Below are 20,576 nucleotides of genomic sequence, written 5' to 3' on the forward strand. Positions count from 1 at the left end.
TTGTGGAAGGGAAACCATCGAACCATCCTCCATCCCTCTCTGTCTCTACTTTTCTCTTTCTCCCCTATGGGCTGAGCTTTGCTTTCCCTCTTTTCTCCTTTTTTTAATTTTAGTCCCTCATTTCCCCTCCACAGTCCTCTGGGACACCACAGAGCTGTTTTACACACACAATTCTCGGCTCAGGGTTTGATGCACCATGGGAAACTGAGTCCCCAGTGCCCCCCTGCCCCTCTTGCCTTCTTGCCCCTGTGCATTGCACACCCTCTCTGCTGTACAGAATCCTGGCCAAGTTTTCAATAAAAAGGAAAATCTTGAATTTCAAACTTGATCTCGTTGTTACTTTTTGATGAAAATTAACCTGAAAGAGAAATGATTAATGTAGAGACAAACACAAAAATTACAATATGACTGATGACCAAAAAAAAGAAAAAAGTGTGCACCAGGATCACATTTGTATGATACCTGTATTTTTTGTAGTTTATTAGTAAACGTACAGTTGCTATGAAATTTAACGACTATTGGACATTCTGACAAGTGCTACTGCACTTTATCTTTCTGTTCTTCCCTCTATCTCTACACTGTACAACCTGTCACCTCTGACAGAGTCTGACTGGTGGTTTTCCTTCTATGTAGCTCATTGTTAGCTTTGATGCTAGCTGTAATGTTGTAACCTCATTTTTAGTAGTAATAGTCGTAATCTATTTGATGAAAAAAAATATAAATTGATTTTTTTGTTTTATGGCAAACAAGAATATTTAATGGTTGTCATCAATTCTAAAAATATTGAATATTTAGAATAGAAATTATTTAAAAAAAAAAAAAAAAAAACAGTGCAGCAAAAGCTCAATGTATCATGCTTCATCTTTGCTCAAGAAAGAGCACTTCAAACTGTATCAAAGGTCATGTTCAAAACATGCTCAAAACCCAAGACTTCTATAATAACTGGTTCAATATTTAGCATGCTTTCCGTGTCTCTCGTACTACATGAATACTTCCCCCCCCCCCCACGAACACACACACTGTTTACCTTTTTAAATTTCAATATAAGCTGTGGGGGCCTCTCTACTATGCTGACATGGCTCAACAAACCATTTCACCCAGAAAGAGTTGCTGTTTTTGTGTCTTTTATTTGAATAAAAAACATTTTACAAACAAGATTTTACACTCGGAAAACAAGCAGTCGAATATAAAAATACATTAAAAAACAGAGAGTCGTACATTTGTTCCGCAAAGCTGTTGATATGTTTTACAGACGTTCATATGCTTTAAACATTTCACCTCAGTTGGACTATTTTACCTTTGATTAATTGATACAAAAATAGAATTTTAAATGAGGAAAAAGGGAAGTTCACTGCAGCGTGTTGCGTTTCAGCCTCATGTCTGCCTGTACGTTCAGCGGGACATCATCCGCACAAACTCTGAAACAGACGAGAACAAAGACGTGAGGACGAAGAACAGGAAGAGGAATCTCTGAACAGATCCCTTTCAACTGCACATTTACCCTCAAAGTCCACCAGTCCGTCTCCGTTGAGGTCTACATCTCTGAGGATCTCGTTGATCTCTCTGTTGGTCACCTGCTCTCCCATCAGCTTCTTCATGGCCTCGCGCAGCTCCGTCAAACTGATCTGACCGTCACCATTGGAGTCAAACTGGACACACAGAGATAAAAGAATCACATCAAACTGAGCAAACAAGGACACTTTCCCGCAGTTCTAGACTTTATATCGCCACCAGGCAGCAGTAAAGTCAGAAATTCTGACATCCTTCTGGCAGAGTTTCTTTTCTGGCGTGCCGACTTTGTTTGGGAGCCAATTCAAACATCATGGGACCTCTCCTCCCTATATCACCATAACCTCGTTACAATCAGAGAAACGTTTCTCCAAATTTGAAACCACACACGTTTGTTAATTTAATCTTTATAACAGGGGATAGTTCTCATTGTCTCCCGTCTATTGCCTCTTGAGACTTCGTTCACAGCAGATGTTTTGCATCGTTATAGTAGAAAAATGCAGATGTAATTAACAGGATGAATTATGTGGCTCAGTAAGCTCTTTTCTGTCAGCCTGTACACACAGTGGGAAAAAAACAGTGTCCCAATACTGGATAATGTTGCCACTGTCGTTGTTTAAACTATTCCCACCTTTTATCTCCCTGCTATATCTGCTGTGAGCAAAGTGAGTGAGTTTACAAACCCTTCGATCACTCCTAACAACTATGATGCAGCAAAAAATGACGACCAATGATACATTTTTGACACAGCTGAGAGCACTTAGAGATCACAGCTCCTTGTCTTGAGGGTGATGAGCGGAGACACAAATGTCAGATATTACACAAATCTATGCCTGCAGAATAATATGAACCCGCTGTGACCAGATCAGTCACAGCTGACCAACTCTTGTCACAATCAATAAAATCCACCAGTATCACAGACCGTGCTTGTATTAGTGCTGATCTGCAAGCTGACCTTCAATTCAATGTGGGGAATCTTGTTTTTTTTTTAAGTTGTGAGAAATACTCATGAGTAGCCACTGTCTTAACTACAGTACACAGTGACCAGAGTGCTCTCAGTTTGGAGAATCAGCAATGGATTCTTACAGGGGAGCTTAGTTAACGGCCATGAAAGTTGTACAAATATGAATGTTTTTATGCACTAAATCTACTCTGAAAAAATCCTCCTCAATGATAGCGAGATATGTTTTAAAATTCTTTGAGAAAGTATCTATTTTCAGAAATATATCTATTTATTTTAACGAGTGAGACGTGTCGCGGTTGTGGAGGAGCGGACCAAGTGCAGGACTCAGAAGAGCAAGGCGAAAGCTGGCAGATGGTCACAGACCATAAGGGATTGAAAACAGGTGAGAGCTAATCAGGAACAGATACCAGGTGTAACACCGGAAAGAAAGGAATACTCAACAGAATAAACACACAGGAAGCTCTACAAAATAGAACAGAAACTAACCGGAACACAACAATCCAAGGACCATGACAAGAAGGGGTTTTGATCTAATCTTCACTTTCCGTGGCTCCTGTTAGAGTTCAAATCTTTTGCACATTTGAAATCTTCACAGTTGTTACCTCAAGAGCTGAAGAGTTTTTCTTATGTGCAGTCTAAGATTTCTGTGTTGGGTGCTTGTCTTTATTAATGTATCGTTCCCCTATAAACAGGTTTCTAAATTCAATCCTTGTAACACGAGCACATGCGGTGCCTTTGCAGTCAGCGGTTAGTGGTAAAGATTGCTTTTCTTTCTACTTTAAACAACAATGTATATCCCGACCTCTTTGAAAGCATCTCGTAGTTCTTTGACTCCGATCATGTCTGCGGTCTCTTCCAGCATTTTGGGTCCCATCAGCTCGACAAAGTCCTCAAAGTCCACTTTACCTCCGCCTAAAACACACAAAGTCATATTTAAACATCTACCAAGAAGCATACCTAAGTCAGTCTACAGATTTTTCTACTGAAAATCCTCTATATAACTGTATTAACAATAGATTATTCTCGTTCCTGCTCTTGTTCTGATATTTTCAATAGTTTCATCTCCTGTTCATTTCAGTCTAAACTGGCCCGTGTTTCCGGTTGTTGCTCCACTCACAGATCTGCTGGCTCAGTTCGATGAGCTCCATCTCTGTGGGCATGTATCCCATGGTCCTCATGCACTCTCCCAGGTCTTTATGGCTGATGTAGCCTTTTTTGTTCTTGTCAAACTCCACAAACGCCACTCGAAGCTCTTATTTGAAATAAAACAAGCTTGTAAGTAAGGTGTCACAGTTATACGCCTTTAAAGTGCATCTGTCTTCTGGACAACTGTCATCTCACCTTCAATTTCCTCTGGTCTCAGCTCTCTGTCCTGTCAGAAAGAGACGTTTCACACGTTAACCTCTCATTTCATGTTGTGAAATAGTGCAAAGTAGTACAAGGTACAAAGATGTAAACACAGGCATCCTAAAGCAACTTCCCGCTGCACGCACATCAGTTGATGAGGGTAAACTGAGCAGGGGAGAAGGAAAATTTATTTAAAAAAAAAACATGAAATGACTCGAAAAAAAATGAATAATGAGTGGAAACTATTGTTTGTATAAATATTCTTGTTATGTGTGGTCACAGTTGTGATGTCTGGCCAACATTTGATTAATGAGCTCGCCTTCATATGAACTGGGCTGAAAAATGTGAGCTATGGGACCCATTTGCTCCGTATTTTTAGCTTTTCTGAAAGTTAAACAGGCAAAACCAGGATAGATTAAGATAAAAAAAGATAGTGTCTAAAATATTAGTGTACACATATGACAATGGATATATCATAGTCACCAAGAGGAAGTACAAACACTTATCACCTTGAATTCATATGCTGCAAGTATGAAGAAGTCCTGCTGTCATAGCACAAAAGCACACACAAGGCAAGATTTGATTAAGTATAGTGAATGTTGGGCTATGAATCTTGTAAAAACTCTGCTCGGGACATATCCCATGAGCTAATTTTAAATACCTTGGCCTCACTGATAAGATCTTCACCCTTATTCCTTTACACTAAACTACTGCAGGTGCTACAAAGATGTCTCGAGCTCAAACCACATCTCGGCATGTTAATCAGTCCAAAAAAATAAATAAATCCCACTGTTCAAAGGTGCCGTTTTCTCCATTAATTTGAGATTCTGCACTGTAAGCTTGATATTTCTTCCTGATTCATTTTGGCAGGTTGGAGCAGAAAAGCTCAAGAGAGTTTCCTCCATCGTATGAGATGAAAGCACTGACTTGTCTGTGTGCTATTTCAGGAGTGAAGTAATGACCTGTAACCACAGCACGTAGTGCGAAATTAATTCCCTCTAGATTTAACAAGTGATGTCTCCGTTAAAGTACCAGCACCATGACAATAGTAGGCAAAAAAATGTGGCTCACTTTTCGAAAGCCTGGACCCTCAGTTCAGCCTGTGCCTGTCAGGGTTTGGGAATTTTCTTATTTTGGATTTTTTCTTGTCTTGGTTTTTCAGTGTTTTGTTTCTATTCTGTTTTCTTGTTTGTCTTCACGAGTCATTGGTTTAATATTGCATTCACTCAGTTTTTTTTTTGTCTGGTCTTGCCCACCTGTCTCCACTCAATCAGCCACAGCTGCAATCACTTCCTCGTTTGTTCCTGTTAGTATATATTCCCCTTGGTTAGGCTCAGTCTTCGCCAGATCCTCCCTGTTACAGATTTCTGGATAAGTAGCTCTAGTCTTTGAATGCCCAGCTCTGCTGCGCCTTTGGTTGCTGTGTTTTGAAATGACCCTCCTGTTAAGTTTTTATCAGCCCCCTCAGTCTGCCTGTCCACTTTTAGGTTCTCTTCTCTCCACCACCACAAACTGTAACAGTGCCACACATTATAGAACCAGATCCATAAAGCCAGTCAATGATTTTCCATTAAACTCAGTAATCAACCCCATTGAGGATATTTGATTATATGACGCAGGCCAGACGTGGCTGTATGCCTGAACCATATGAGCTGCTTATTATTTTAATGCAGTCCACTCATTCCAAACTTCATTCTGACCAAAGAGCGGCCTTTATGTTTTCTTTATGTCTCTGCTGCAGATTCTTACTCTGTTTATCTTTGGATCTAATGACCGACATGTTCTGTGTGTGTAACACTGCAACAGTCACAGTGACATGAAAAAGTCGGGTGCCTCCAGTCAAAATGTTCTGTACGTCTATAAAAAATAGAAACAGAATTGATTGTCAAAAGGTTTAAAGTTAAAGGAGATGAGAAACTTTATTTTAGTTTGTTTTGTGTAAAATTCAAGAGAAAATAGGAAGGAAGTCCCATGCAGGGTTGACCACTCAGATAAATTTGTCCTGTCCGACGATAATTAACTTAAGTCATTGCAGGAAAAAACAGATGTTTCGAATTTGAAAGGTTTTTTAAATACAGAGGCTCCTAAAACCATTATCATTAGCCATGGGCTGCTTTAAGCAACCCCTTTGCACTCTTTACGGAGATAGCTCAGTTCTTTTACGTATTTATTTCCCTGCTTGACTATAAAAGATCTTCAGGAAGATTTAGCAGACTTTGTGGGAATGCACTGTTCTACTACACAAACATCCGTGTCAGGAAGGCACAATCCCGAGAAATTGTAACCAAGTCCTGTGAAGTGATGGCACTGAAAAGATCCCAAAGAGAAAAGATGTGAGGTCAATTAATTCAATTGGATCTTCCTGTAAAAGTTGGAAACAAAAGGAAAATGCTTATATAAACCAAACATATACCTTAAACACATGTTTAAATCTATAATTAACAATCTAAAGTGGGACAAACTGAAAGGTTTTGCCATTGTCCTCACGGTCCACTGACCTGAACATAACTGAAAATCTGTAGACCTTCAAAACAGCTCAATAATTTCCCTGACCTTGCAAACCTTTGCAAGAGAATAAATGAAATTCCCCTCAAATAGGAACCGACAGGCTCCTAGCTGCAACAAAAACTGTTAACAAACTTTGCAAAGAAGTTTCTGTTTAAGTTTGATTGCGCACAGTGTGATCGAGCACCTTTTTAGCCTCGGACTTGCTCTAGTTTAGAAATGCAAAAATGATTTTGCTTAAAATAACAAGAAAAGGCACTTTTTGCTTTTTGGAAGTCAGGTCAACATCTCCTCGGTTAGCTCTGTAGAGCAACAGAAACTGTGAGTTGGATTTTTCTCTTAATAGCCACTGAATCCAGCATTATTTAGGTTGTTTCAAACAGCCGATGCTGCAGCATACCGAAGAAACTTAGTACAAAGTGGTCTCTGAAACAGTTTAGATAATGACGAAAAGTTGCAAACAAGCTAATAAGTTAACATGGATGTAAAACAAAGGCTTCTTTCAGCAAGTGCCAGCAAGAACATCTAACTTCCATTTAGTCTGAATCCAAAACAGACTGTTCCTACCTTCTTCAGCTCATCTTTAGATGGTTTGGTGCAGTTACCCATCACCAAACCCCCTCAGGTCGGCAAGCACCCTCACTCTGCTGCTCAGTGTCTCCTTCCTCTCCTGTTTTCTCTGTCCTTATGTCTCTGCTCAGCTAAAATCCATGCACGAGCAGTCCTGACTGACAAAAACCACACTAACCCAGACAAACTGGCTCACACACTGACTCTAACTGTCTCTTTGCAGACGAAGCATCGCCCTCTTCTCCTCACACTCCCCCATCTATCTCTCTTCCCTCCTCTTTTATCCTCACTTGACCTCTATTTCCCTCCCTCCCTTGTTCACATGTTGCACCAGCGTTCACATGATTTCATCTACAGCAAGAGTGTAAGAGCGAGAGTAAAGGGAACATCAACGCGGGGGTTAATCCCCACTATTTTAGATTAAAGAGGAGGGGGCGATGTTGAGGGAGAAAGGGAAAAAGATGGAAAAAACTCTTCACCTGAATTGTTGTACATTTAGATTTAATCAACCTGAAGTGGAAAAGTTCATGTCAGACTGAAAATATAGAAGCTCATAATGAAATCTGACATTAAAAGTCTTAGTGGAGTATAATAGAGTTTTTCAGCATTTTAATGAAAATTAATAGGCTGACAAAGACAGATTATGATATGATGTTACAAAAACCTTAATTCATTTGACTTTTAGCCTTTTAGTTGCCGATTGGGTTTCTTGACACAGTATAGACTTCCTTCATACAATCTGATACTCAATTTTGCACATAAACAGAGAATAAATCTGCAGCACAAGTGGAAACTAAAGAAAAATAAAGATTGTGTAAGATAGGAGGATGGCAGACCTTTAAAGATAAGAAGTTAACTTTTGTACATTTCTGAAGGTTTCCAAACATGGCACATTCAACGAAGAGCCTATTTGGTATCGCTCACTTTTGGATGTAGGCATTTTTGAATTTTTTGCTTCTTGTCGCAACAGTTTGGTACAGTACCTGTTGATGAATACACAAAGAAAATGTCTGTGTGTTTAGCCGCGGTGACAGAATTCAGAAGACAGTGACTCTGTGAAAAGGAGAAGTTATTTCAGTGTTTGTGTTAATGCAAGCCATGAAGTTTCCTGACTTTTACCGTAGTTTTCTCCACCTAACTTGGAACACATATTTTAAGTCACTACTCTAACCAAGTATTTTCTAATGTGTAAAAGAGTGACTGAAGTCTAAATAAAAAGCAACGACTGAATGCTGAAATGATTTTTCAAAGTTTCTTGAATTCATCAGCGGTTGGGGACACACACTCATTTCATTTGCTCGACATTTGTCAGTTTAGCTCCACCAGCCCTTCAAACCCCAGTCAATACATAATGATTACATTAAATGTGGTAACAATGTGTTCCTCTGTGTGTTCATTGTCACATTTTGCTGTGAGATTGGGCTGTAATAGCACCATTATCATACACAAATCTCATTTATTGCTGTAGTTTTCAGTCAGTTTGGCCTGACTGGTGATAAAGATAAACAGAATCACTATCATGGTCTTGGGTTGTGGATTTTCAGTTTTTTCAGTCCAGACTTTATCTGGGTTTTATTTGGTTTTCAGTTTATCATGTCACAAGCTGTTTTACAAAAACTGTGAAACGTCAACATATGTGTAGGCTGTTTTGTGTGGAGGAGCATCTGTGAGATATTAATGTAATCTCTCAATCCCGAGGGTCTCATGTACGAGGTTCAGCAGAGCAACAATAGCATCCACTCTTCCTCTACTATTTAAGTGACCAAATCAACAGCTGAATGTGTTAGCTGTCATATAGCAAGATGTCTCAGGTGAATGATGTAGTCATATTTAGCTGAATGTCATCATGTAGCGAGTTCAGACTTTGAACCTCTACACCTCACTAAGGCGGGTTGACAAAAAGAAATGAGAATGAAGAAAAACGTCTTGGCTCAGGGATTAAGGATTCGATCGTGAAGAGGAGTATACTGTATGGACTGTTTGGGGTTTTGTGAAAATGTATCCACTGAAGTGAAAAATAATTAACAAGGATGTACATACATGCATCTGTCTCTATGTGAGCGGTTGCCATTCTACCTCCTTTTAGCTTCTCATGTTCCTTCTTCTTGATGTTGCTGACTCCAGGGATTTCTACATCTGTCTCTATCATGACCACCTTTAGAGGTACTGGAATCCACATCCAGTGCAAATTTCTCTTTACAATATTCAAGCCCTTTGGTTAGGGCATCTCACACCCTGCTGTCATGCGCTTACCTGTCTCTGTGCTGTTTTTCAGTCCACCTTCTTCTTTCCACTATTAGGAGTTGGATGGATGTCCTGTTGACTGGCTGATGTAGTGGTAATGCTGCCACCCTATAAAAATTCTGTGGTTTGAAACCTAGTCAAGGCAAACCTCCAGTCACCTACCTCCAAATATCTGCAAGCCAAGACACAAAACTGAAGCCGTCCTGGATGGTGGGGTAAGCATTGAAACTACACCCTTATGGATGGGCAGAGAATATACATTTGTATACATATTCATTGATCGCTTTTGGATTTTCATTGATGGTTCTTACGGAAGAGGCAATTTACTTCTAAAATTTGCAGGCTAGCAGAAGAAAAAGGCAGACTTGAGATAGAGAGGGGTAATTCTTAATTGTGTCATGTCTCAGGGTTAAAAATTTTATTTAACGAAAAAAAATAAAATAAAAACCTTACCTATAATGATTTAAAAAATTGTAACTAACAAACAACGGTTTGTGCCACAAGAAGTCGGACATGGTTTTTGTTCTCACCTCTAATTTCTCAGGAGCTTAATGCTCAGACTGAGCATCTGCACTTTTTCAAAGCATCTGCTAACAAATCTCGTCAAAAGCTATGTGTTTACTGTGCAGCATTCAGGCAGAGGGCACAGCTCGTGGGTGAGTGTTGGTGTGACTGAGGGTGTGTGCCTATGACTCATGTTGCAGCGACACAAATTTGACAACAACGAGATTGTAGGGACCTGAACTGAGACTGTGTGACACAAACACTTAAATCTGAAGAAGGCTTGCTATTTAAAGGTTTTTAAATTAATCCTTAATCCATGACAGAGGCATAATAATAGCAAACTATGATTGACGTTAAAGAATTATCTAAGTTTTAAGCTGGTTTCAAAGTGTTTAGTTTTACACAGAAAAATACTAGAGATCAGTTGCACCTGGAATTTATTGGCTTTAGCTAAACAACAAGTGTTTTGTTTCTGCTGCCGTTTAATAAAATGTGTGTTTGCATCCAATTGTTAAGCAACAAGGTCAGCTGAAATAACTTAAATGCCAAGTAAATACAGTGTTTCTTGTAATCGTAAAGGCAGTTTAGATAAGTCTTGACAGAAAAAGGAGTGACGTTCATATGAAGGTGTTTCATAATGGCATCATCAGGAGAAAGCAACACAGAAAACCGAGCTGGGTTTATAGAGACAGGGACAACTGGAGAGACAGAGAGTCTCAGGAAAGTTTGTTTATCAGTTAGAGTTATAGGATATGGAGTCCTTTCCATTTGGAATTTAAAACGCAAAGACGGCATCCTTGCTGTTGCGCTAATTAATGTATTTGGCGGGATTAAGTATTCTAAGAGAAACATTGATCAGATTTGGTGAAACAGATGTGAGGATTGGAGTCAGGAAGAAAACCTGAGACTTCAAACGGCAGCACAGAGGAGAGGAGCGACTCAAATAATCATAAAGCCATTACAGCAGCATGTGCATGCCTCTCAACATTTGCTCTTGAATAAATGGAAACACTGAACTAGAGTCATTGCATGAGTGAATTATGACATTTTAAAAGTACTTTTTTTTCTGGCAGACAATAATGAGTCACTCAGCTCTAATTAATTTGAAACAAGTTATGAAAAAGCAGTAGAAACGCTCTGAAGAGTTTAGCACTGAGACGAGCCGCCATACAGACTCATGGCCTCTGCCGGAGCAGAGAAAATGCAAACAGTGCAACATAGAGCTACACTTTCCACCAGAGTGTAACAAATTCAAACACCGGTGGATATTTCAAGAAAATTCAGTTAGTACGCCTCCAGCTCTCCCTTCTGCTTATCATTGACAAAGTGCCCATTCTGTAGGAGAAATGGAGGAGACAGCAGGACAGCAGGTATATACTTTGCCTGCTGAAATCTGAGAGACGGTGAGAAACCCACGCAAACACACACACTGTGCTATCACCCACATGTCCCATTTAAAAAAATAAAATAAAATAAATGCTTTCATGTTCCAAGTTTTTACACCAACTGCGTACAACTAATAATGGTAATACTTACAGGTCTTGTATTTACGTTAATGCACTTGCAATACTTCTGAGTTTTATGGTCAATCCCGTAAAGCTTGTTAAACTGAAATGAAATTGGTTTAATATTATTAATAAGGCTGAATGGTGATGAATCCCATCTTCACCTAAAAAGAACTGTGATCACAGTAATGAGTACAAGTCAGTGTTTTTCAGACGTGGTGACGGCTTGTTGGAAAAATTTAACAAACGCTTTTTAAAGCAATTATTAATCATAATGAAGTTACATGTAAGTGTTTGCACTGGAAACGTCTGCCTGGAAATGATTGTGTGAGAACAAGTTGTGTGCTGGTCAACTGAATAAAGACTGCTAAAAATGTAAAGGAGTAAAACGTCCTGCCTTAAATGATGTCACAAAGCAGGCTTCAACACATTAAAGCCTAATGAGACCGTGTGTGTAATACAACTCAAGACAAAGCCAAACATCAGCATCTTCCATCAAGATCTAACGTCTGTTGCAATAAACAGCAGTCACCACCAGAGGTCCCTTTAATACACATGTGATGAATTTATTTGACAGCTGCTGCAGTGAGTGCCGAAAACAGTAACGACTCTATTTTTAAATGAACTTCCAGGCAGATCGAGCCTTTGGGTGCAGCTTAAAGCCACCACTACAAAATGAACCAAACTTCACCCAGAGAAACGTCTTCTTCCTTATTCAAAGCCGTCTTACCAGCACGTAGACAGAAATGAGCGCTGACGCTGCAACTAACAAGATTTTGATATCTTTGAAATCATCTAGAACTTGTGTACAAGATCCAAATCAGATTAGCTGTCCAGAACTTCACTGGCAGAAAAGCAGTCTCAGTGTATGACTGTGTTGTTCGCAACAAATTTCAGTATCGTCTCCAAAAAGCTGTGCAAAAATATATAAATACAAACATATTTGACGTTCTAGAAATTATTCAGAGAATCAAAAGAAAACTATCTACCCAAAGGACAACAACCAGCATTAAAAGCAGACATGTTTCTGTGGTGAAATCACAGCTCGGGCTCAGAGAAGCATAGTTAAAGCTCCAGCGTGCAAAGAAAAGCACACACCAGCACACACAACACTCAAACCACTTACAAGTCATGTGGATAATCTAGTTAAAATTTTGATGATCTGCTTGGAAACGTAAGCCCAATTCACAGATTCACTCCACCACCCACAGGACACATAGATACGCTGCTAACATCCTGGTGCCAGACACAAAGTCAGAGAAAGTCAGACGTTTTCTTACAGGATTAGAAGTCACCTACACAGGTGTTAGGCAGGTGGCTTTAATGTTGTGGCTAATTGATGGACATGAATAATGGGTCTTTTAAGACTAATCGAGGTGAAATGGGAAACTGTAAAGCGGTCTGACCAAATACATTTTTCTGGGAAATTGTGGACACTACTTACCAATGAGGATAGGGTTCGTTTGACTCATCATCCCACAGATAAAAAGCCTGCATCTCTGATAGCATAGAGGTACGTTACCTTTTTTTTAAAAAAATAGCGCTTTTAACCCAGATACAGCCCTACCTATACCAGAGATTGAGAAAAAAGTTAGTCATGCCTTTATTTCAACTTGGCTTGATTGTTGTAATCTCTTGTGTGTAGGTATAGATCAGTGATCTCATCATCATCTGCCGCTGGTACAAAATGCAGCTGCTAGTCTTTTTAAGAGCAGGATCATAGAACACCATTGTTGGCCTCACTCCGTTGGCTTCCTGTTTGTTATGGTGTTAATCTGAGGATTTCATTGCAGGTTTTTAGGGATTTAAATCTCACCTGGACAAAACTCGATCTGAGGTACAGAAGCAGCCGCAGGGCCACTTCAATCTGGCCAAGGTCCTCCTCAAATAAAAAAAACAACTGCTCCAAAGATCTATGAAACCAGACTCGTTAATGAATCCTAAAGTCAAATGAAAAATCTCTACTTCCATTTCATTTGATTCCAGCAAGAGGTGCTGTCTACACTGGACCTAAATAGGCCTCAAATAGCAGTTGATGACAAACATTCTGAAGAGAAACAGACATCTAAATATTTTGGTTCAAAAGCAGAACGTTTGATATATTTAAGAGATTATGTCTGTGTTCAAGAGGTTCCTTTTACATAAGTGTGCTGAATCTGCTAAAAACTTGTCAGTATAGTGGGAAAAAAAGCTCTGAAACTGTCTTCCATTATTGCTAACAAAGCAACCAAGAGTCCAAAAATCGTCACCAAGAGCTCATGTACATGTTTGACAAACAGAGTAATTTCTCCAATGCTCCTTTGAGTACTTTTATTATTTCAACTCTCTATTTATCTAACCTTTATTCAACATATTGTTTCAAATGTGCTTTTTCAGCGACGTTCTCACAGTGTACGTGGAAGAGGCACATCAGTGAAATGCACCGATGGGGCTGAACATTTCATCCGGATTTTAGAGGAACATTTGCCTTGCTTTTTTTTCAGCATAATGATCTACATCAAATTCTGCACTTATGTCAACAGCATGAAATCAAAGAGTCTGTGAGCTAAACAGCCAGCCTGCACTCAAGGCTCATTACCCATAGTGCATTATTTCAAAACTGTTATTTTTGTGATATTTGAATGTGTCTACGTATGAATACAGTCATTATCCACCCGTCAATCCAGCTGTTTACGTCAGTGACAGAAAATACCACATGTCAACAACACAAAAGGTTTCCCTTCGCTCAAATCCAGTTCATTTCTGTGAGCTGCCACTGTGTTCCCTCGTGATTCAGTGTAACGCAAACCTGGCACCAAAGACTGCAACCAAAGAAACAACAAAACCACCACTAAACCAGATTAATTACCAGGCTGATTCTCTCTTACTGGTGGTTTCAATGAATCATGCAAAATAGAGGATCCTGGTAGACACAGGCAGACTTATTTATGTTACTGGGTTCCTGGTTTGATTACATTTCAAGTGCATGTCTCAGATAATCATCGCTGACAGTCACACACAAGTAGCTAGGGGTGAAGTCTATCACTCACTCACACACGCACACACATATACACACATACAGGTATTGAGTGTGTAAAATGAGAGATTGGGCAGCTCTCAGGTGATGTGATACTCTCCTTTGTTTTAGACTTAGCCTACGCTTGTGCTTATCTTGCGCTGACCTGGTGTCAGATCTACATCAGCTGGTTTCAAGTAAAGACGGCTGAAAAGCAGGGAAACACTAGATGAGACGGTATAGATCAAGTGTAGATGAAGGACGGAAAGAAAGAAAAAGGCAGATAGGTAACATGAGGAAAAAAGTATCTACATCTAACTGAAGCAAAAGTAGAAATACATACAAATACCCAGTTCTAAAATCACCACTGGTGTAAATTGGATATATTTCTCCCTTTTTGATTTGTTCAGGTTAAATTTGGACAGTGAGTTATCGTTGCTGTATCTTTATAGTCAGTGAGCCAAATGTTTGCAGTGGGGGACATACCTGAAGTGAAGACATGCCAATGTAATTCATTATTGTCGTGATGACATAAGCAAAACATTTCTAATTTTGAAGGCTTCATAAGTTGCTCTAAAAGCTGCATGTATTACTGAGCATTTAAGTTCTATTTGCACATGTGTAAGATGCACCTGGATGCCTTTCCTGATGCTATCTTTTGAACTGTATGCTACAGACAAGCCAGTTGTTCCTTTATTTCTTTCTTCAGGAGAACATATCAATCATTTCTAAAAATGTTGTTAATGGTCACTTGGCCTCAGTCTTAAATGCTCAAGTGAGCTTGTTTTTTTCTTTATTCTTCCTTTAGTTTTAACTTTGCATTTGTTCCTGAGCTCATGCAGGGATTTCCACTTCAAAATAATCTCCATTTTTCACGCAGCGCTGCCTGGGGATCTGAGCATCACCGCCTTTTAATGTTTTTTTTCGATCTTGCACCGAGATGATAGCATGAACTTCAGAACACTGAGGAACATTGTTCTTAAAATATCAAAGTGTGAACTCCATCCCATCTTTATTTTTGCTGTCTATGCTGCCTCTGACTGACCTGTTTTCCGTTGAACTACTTAGTTGTAACACCAGGTGTATTTTTTTTAACATTATGAATATTTTCAAGTCTTTTCTTCCTCTTTGTATGTGATCAAACCTTGAACTAATTAAATTCATCATGCTGTGGGCAACATGTTTGTAATTAGAATTTCTTTTCTGTTTTTCCATAGCCTAATATTGAGTGAAAGAAAAAATGCTGATATCCTAAGTATCAAATAAATCAAATATATAATCGAATATCAAATATATATATACATATATATACATGTGTAACCCTAAAACAGTTTTAAGAGTATCGCTGGTAAGAAGGACTTGCAAGGTTTCTTCTCTCCAGTAAGCAGGCAGCTCAGCATGTATGGATGGTGACATATGAAATACTAAATAAATAATAGATTAAAGAGCCATTGTATTTACACTAAGCTGTTGTCAGAGAGAATTTTTCATCAGGAAATCAGCCGCTACTTATACTGTACATTTAGAAAAAATCTGATTTGGCATTCCCTTCAGTTAGTACAATATTGCAATATCGTTTTGAAATGAAATGACATGAGCTGAGTTGGGTTAAGGAGTTGCTGCATTTCTTTCACATTGCAGGACAGATGGGGTAATGATATTGTAAATCAATCATTTCAATAAACACATATTGTAATAGGTGCACGGTTGTGTGGTGGTTAGCACCGTCATCTCACAGCAAGAGGGTTCCAGGTTCAATCCCCACCTGGGGTTTGCATGTTCTCCCCATGTATGCATGGGTTCTCCCTGGGTGCTCTAGCTTCCTCCCACTGTCCAAAAACATGCATGTTAGGTTAATTGGTGACTCTAAAATAGTCCTTAGGAGTGAGTGTTTGTCTCTGTGTAGCCCTGTGATGGTCTGGCAACCTGTCCAGGGTGTACCCTGCCTCTTGCCCAATGACCGCTGGGATAGGCTCCAGCACCCCCGTGACCCGACCAATGAATTAAGCGGGTATAGAAAATGGATGGATGGAAATATTGTAAAAACTAAACTGCTCAAATGAAGCATACCCAATACAACAGATAGGTTAAAAATGGATCCACAATTTAGAAAGTTGCTGGCACAGAAATTCTCCTTTTCAGAAATTCAGAAGCTTTTGTGAAGCCAACATTGATGAACCCTTCAAAGTTTCCACTTTAGTTGTGCTGGATTTGTTTTTGTTAAAGATCCCTTCGAGGAGATGATGAGTTTGCACAGGCCATCTGTTTCTCTTCATTTCATTATGTGGGGGCTGAGGGTCTTTAGGCGTACTCTCTGTCTGACTTATACTCAAGCTTCATGCAAGACTTCTTTCCTCTTCTCTTCTCTTCTGCTGACTGCTCTCTCCCACTCACTTAGCAGATTTTTCTTATTTTGGATCACTTGCATCACCACTGACATCACATCTTTCTTTCTCTTTATATTAATTTCCTGTTGCTAACCCCAGACATGCTCTTCATCAGAGTTTTGCTGACGTGATTAGGCGGACATGAATCGTGAGTGACTCACAAGCCGTGCTGAGGTCGGCCAGAGGAAGCGAGTGTGGCTTTAACTTTCGTTTGATCTTCTTTGATTTTATTTTCACACACAAGCTTGACACTTTCTCACACTAGGATTGTGTGACTCGGGGGTGACAGACACCTGCCGTATGGCATCGTGTCGTGTATCGTTTCTGACCATGTGAGTGATGGGCTGTGATGTGATACAGAGCTGATAGAGTGACAGCAGACACAGGGTGATCATCAGATCTCTCGACTAAGGCAGTATCTGTTACAGATTACTCTTTCATAAGGTTTCCTAAAGTAAAGGAGCTGAAGTCCCTCTCAAACACATGCTATCATCATCCTTGGTTTCAGTCCTCTTGTTCTGCCGATCCCACCATTTCCAAAAGTATTTGGGGGATAAATGAAAAGGTGCAATATTTAATGTTTTTTATGCCGTAGCTTTAAGGCCTTCTGCCCTCTTAGGATCAAATAGGACAGGAGGAGACTGCTACTGATGCAAAGTGGAGTAGAGCTGGGTTTTAAATTCGAACTCGAGGCATAGGGTTTCAGTCAAGCCACTTGTGAGACATTTAATCAGCCAGAGAACTTGATGCAGGAGTAACCCAATAAAGCACACTCACACAGTCATACAAGCAACAATGCAGAGACACACACGGATCTCCAGTCCTACCTGTCCAAACACAGAGTCCACTATGGGCAGCAGGTCCACAGGCTCCGCATCCTTCTCTTTCTCCCTGTCTCTCCTTTGTGGTCCCTCCATCATCTCCTCCAGTTTCTCCTCCAGCGTCTCGCTGTCCTCAGCTGCTTCAGCTGCCTCTGCTGCCACCCTCTGTGGTAACTGTCTAGACTTCTGACGGACTTGAGGTTGAGGGGTCGCACTTTGAGCATCTCCAGCACCCCCTCCGTGCACGCTGCTTCGCCTCCTCTGCTTCTCCATGTTCTTCTTGATGGCAGCCTGCACCTGAGTGGTCACAGAGGTTAACAAGAAAATACATGTGATTGAACTGCTATAAAATGCAATTGCTATTAAAAACACGGCACATGTTGCAATGTTATAAGGAATTATGAGACATTTATAGACTCATTATTTCTAGACATCGTCTTTCAAGGAGTTTTTCAGTCTTATACCTAAACATTTCCTCAACTTATATAGGAGGATTTGCAATAGCTCAGTTGAAGTCAAAACACTTTATCAAACATTTCTTCTTGTAGAAAGCAGGCATTCACCCTTTTCATCAGTTACACTTTAGCACTGTTTTAAGATCATCTTTACACGATTGCATTTTGAGATCGACTGTCAACAGCGACATGATGAAATCATGCAAAACGTGACCGTTACAAATGCATTCACTACAGTGAATGTTTGTATTAAAAATGATATAACCACACAGTGACACATAAGAAAATCTTCATACGAGGCAGACAAAGATGACGTGAGGGAGAAAAAAACCACATGCATACATTTAAATACATATATAACTATGCAACCCCTACACACACCTGCTTTGCACTTCTCTCCTGCGGCACGCTCATCGCTCCAGCACCGCCTCCTCCGGCGGACGACTCGCGAATGATCATGAACATCTCGGTGTGACAGGCTCACACACACACACACTCACTCACACACACACGCACACACTCTGTTCCTCCCCCTCCCTCCCGCTCTCTTCCCTTCGCTTCTCTCTTCTGCTATCCACTCTTTGATTTTTACTTCAGTGTGCTAAAAATCTTCATAAATCATTTGCTGATTTCTCAAAAATATGTTAAAAATGATGTAGTGATTTCGTAGTTTGAGGTAAACAAAAAATAAGAAGATGAAGGAACTAATTCCAGGAGAAAATAAGGCTCAGCTCTTCTTCTTTCTTCCTCTCTGTCCTTGTTGCTCCTCAGAGTTTCACCATGCTTCTGTCCATATCTGTCTCTTGGTGTGTTCAGGTGAGGAGGTTTTTATCATCGTCAGTTGTCTTGGCGCTGGGATTAAGTTCCTCTATCTCTGCCCCCACTGGCTACCTCCTAATCCTTTAGGTGACACTCTATACCTCCTGAACTTTACCTCTCTCGTGTTATCTACCTGTAACACGTCGACCTGTATCTCTCCTTCTCTTCCTCTTCTTCGTAGGTAAACACTCCTCTTGTTGCCTCCGTGCTCTCCTCTTGATAACTCCTCTTACCATCAGAGTGTATGCAGCTATTATGAAATGTGCTTGTGTTATTCTGTCATCTTTTCTGGCTGCTTACACTCATCCTTTGCATTTTTATTTTGGTCCCACAGTTGCTCTCCTCCTCTCCTTTCTTGCATATTTCTTTTCACCGTCAGTTTCCTCTGACAGTAATCCTCGCCCCTTTCCACGCTTCTTCTCACAATCCTTCCACCCTCAATCCTCTGTCCCACTTAAAGCCTTTGGTGTAACACAAATGAGATTTTTCTTTTAAATATAAAGACCAGCTATTCATTTGGTAAAGGATGGATGAGGGCTGGAGGGATACAACAACCTCAGCTGCTGTGAAGAGATGAAAAGCTTTTGTTTAGCCTCAGTACATCACTTTTATGATGTCCTGCATTCATAATCTCATCCAGCAAGCATGGCTGAGTGCAAACACATGCACACACAGGTGGACATGTCACCACTGATCTCTATTTTTAGATACGAGTGTTCATGCAAGCTTGTAAACATATTACTGTGCTTTTTGGCTCTCTGAAAGAGCTGTTCATAGCTTTGTAGTGTTTGTCTAAAACAACCAATTCCACTAAAAGCATCAGCTCTCTATTAATAAAATGCCCTATCAATTTGTTTGTCCTCCTCTCTCCCTTCATACAGCAGAAACAGGTATGTTGGCAGGTGTTTGACTGCTTTAAGCTGATGAAGTGTCTCACTCTTTGGCCCCATTATGCCCTTAACTGCCTCCCATCACATCGCTGGATCCTCTGTTAACCCACATTAAAGATTTCTCTGTCAGACTGAAAGCCCTGACTAGCTGATAATGTATGGCTTGCCTTCTCTCCAGTTCCTAATGAGGTTGCCATTGATCACTTTGACCCCATCTTTCAGCTGCCTCCCCGTCCAGTCTAGGCCCCTTTCCTCATAGATAATTGAGGGGAGGTCAGGGAGAAATTCTTGAGAGGAGGCAGGAATGAGATCCATTACAGAAAATCTAAGTTACACAACTGAGGGTTTGAAATAGTCATTGTATTTTGGGAAACAGATCTGTCATCTGAAAGCGAGAGGAAAAATGAACAGTTGTAGAAGAGGTCTTGGAGAAAATTACTAAAACTTTTTCCGTTTTTAGCCTAATTCATCCCAGATGTCAGCGTCACCTTTAATGAAACAGCTCAGAGACGGGATGAATGAATAAAGAGTGGCAGCTCAGCAGTAATGTAGAGGTGAAGGCTTGTGTTACAGCATGGTGATCAACCTGAAATACTATCTAATTACAGATCAGCGGTTTCTGCTTAATGTATAGGCAGATGACGCAGACAGATTAACCACAGCAGTTTTATTTGCGTCAGACTCATTCTCATTATTTATTTGTCTGTAACCGTAGTCACAGTTTACTTAATTGCTCAGCTGTCACAAACACACTCATTAACCTTGCTCAACTGCACAAAAAAAACAGAACATCCTTGGGTATCTGTAACAGGTAAACACCAAACTCAGACACGGCCAAGACACAGGCAATCAAATGATTAGAAATTGATGTTGACAGCACCAGCATTCGGTGTCATGAATGACATGCTCGGTCTTTACTGAGCTTGTGTCAAACATTAGGTTCCCAGGTTCTGTTTGTTGTGTTGCTGAATCAACTTTTCTGAAACGTTATAAATGACAGAGAAATAAACATGATGAGCTTTATGAGGGCGTGTGTTTATTGAAAAGCTTTTTAATTGCCT

The 20,576-nt window shown here is 40.1% G+C and overlaps 1 protein-coding gene across 2 annotated transcripts; it reads right to left on the bottom strand.

The window, feature by feature from the left end:
* Positions 1–1,111: 1,111 nt before the first annotated feature.
* cabp2b (calcium binding protein 2b) lies at positions 1,112–18,289 on the bottom strand. 2 transcript variants are annotated; one of them, XM_072395692.1, is made up of 7 exons: positions 18,188–18,289; positions 17,358–17,648; positions 3,815–3,845; positions 3,591–3,725; positions 3,276–3,385; positions 1,502–1,649; positions 1,112–1,418 (listed from the first exon to the last, which is right to left on the bottom strand). In XM_072395692.1, the coding sequence occupies exons 1-7, from the start codon at positions 18,269–18,271 to the stop codon at positions 1,393–1,395; spliced, it is 825 nt and encodes a 274-aa protein (XP_072251793.1). In that variant the 5' UTR covers positions 18,272–18,289; the 3' UTR covers positions 1,112–1,392. The 2 variants fall into 2 exon arrangements, with proteins under 2 accessions (XP_072251793.1, XP_072251794.1); XM_072395693.1 differs by lacking the exons at positions 17,358–17,648; positions 18,188–18,289 and adding an exon at positions 6,893–7,106.
* Positions 18,290–20,576: the final 2,287 nt, after the last annotated feature.

The sequence above is a fragment of the Leuresthes tenuis genome, unplaced genomic scaffold (genome assembly GCF_036924035.1).
Source record: "Leuresthes tenuis unplaced genomic scaffold, fLeuTen1.0.hap1 SCAF_11, whole genome shotgun sequence".
In the NCBI taxonomy this organism is placed as follows: Eukaryota; Metazoa; Chordata; class Actinopteri; order Atheriniformes; family Atherinopsidae; genus Leuresthes; species Leuresthes tenuis.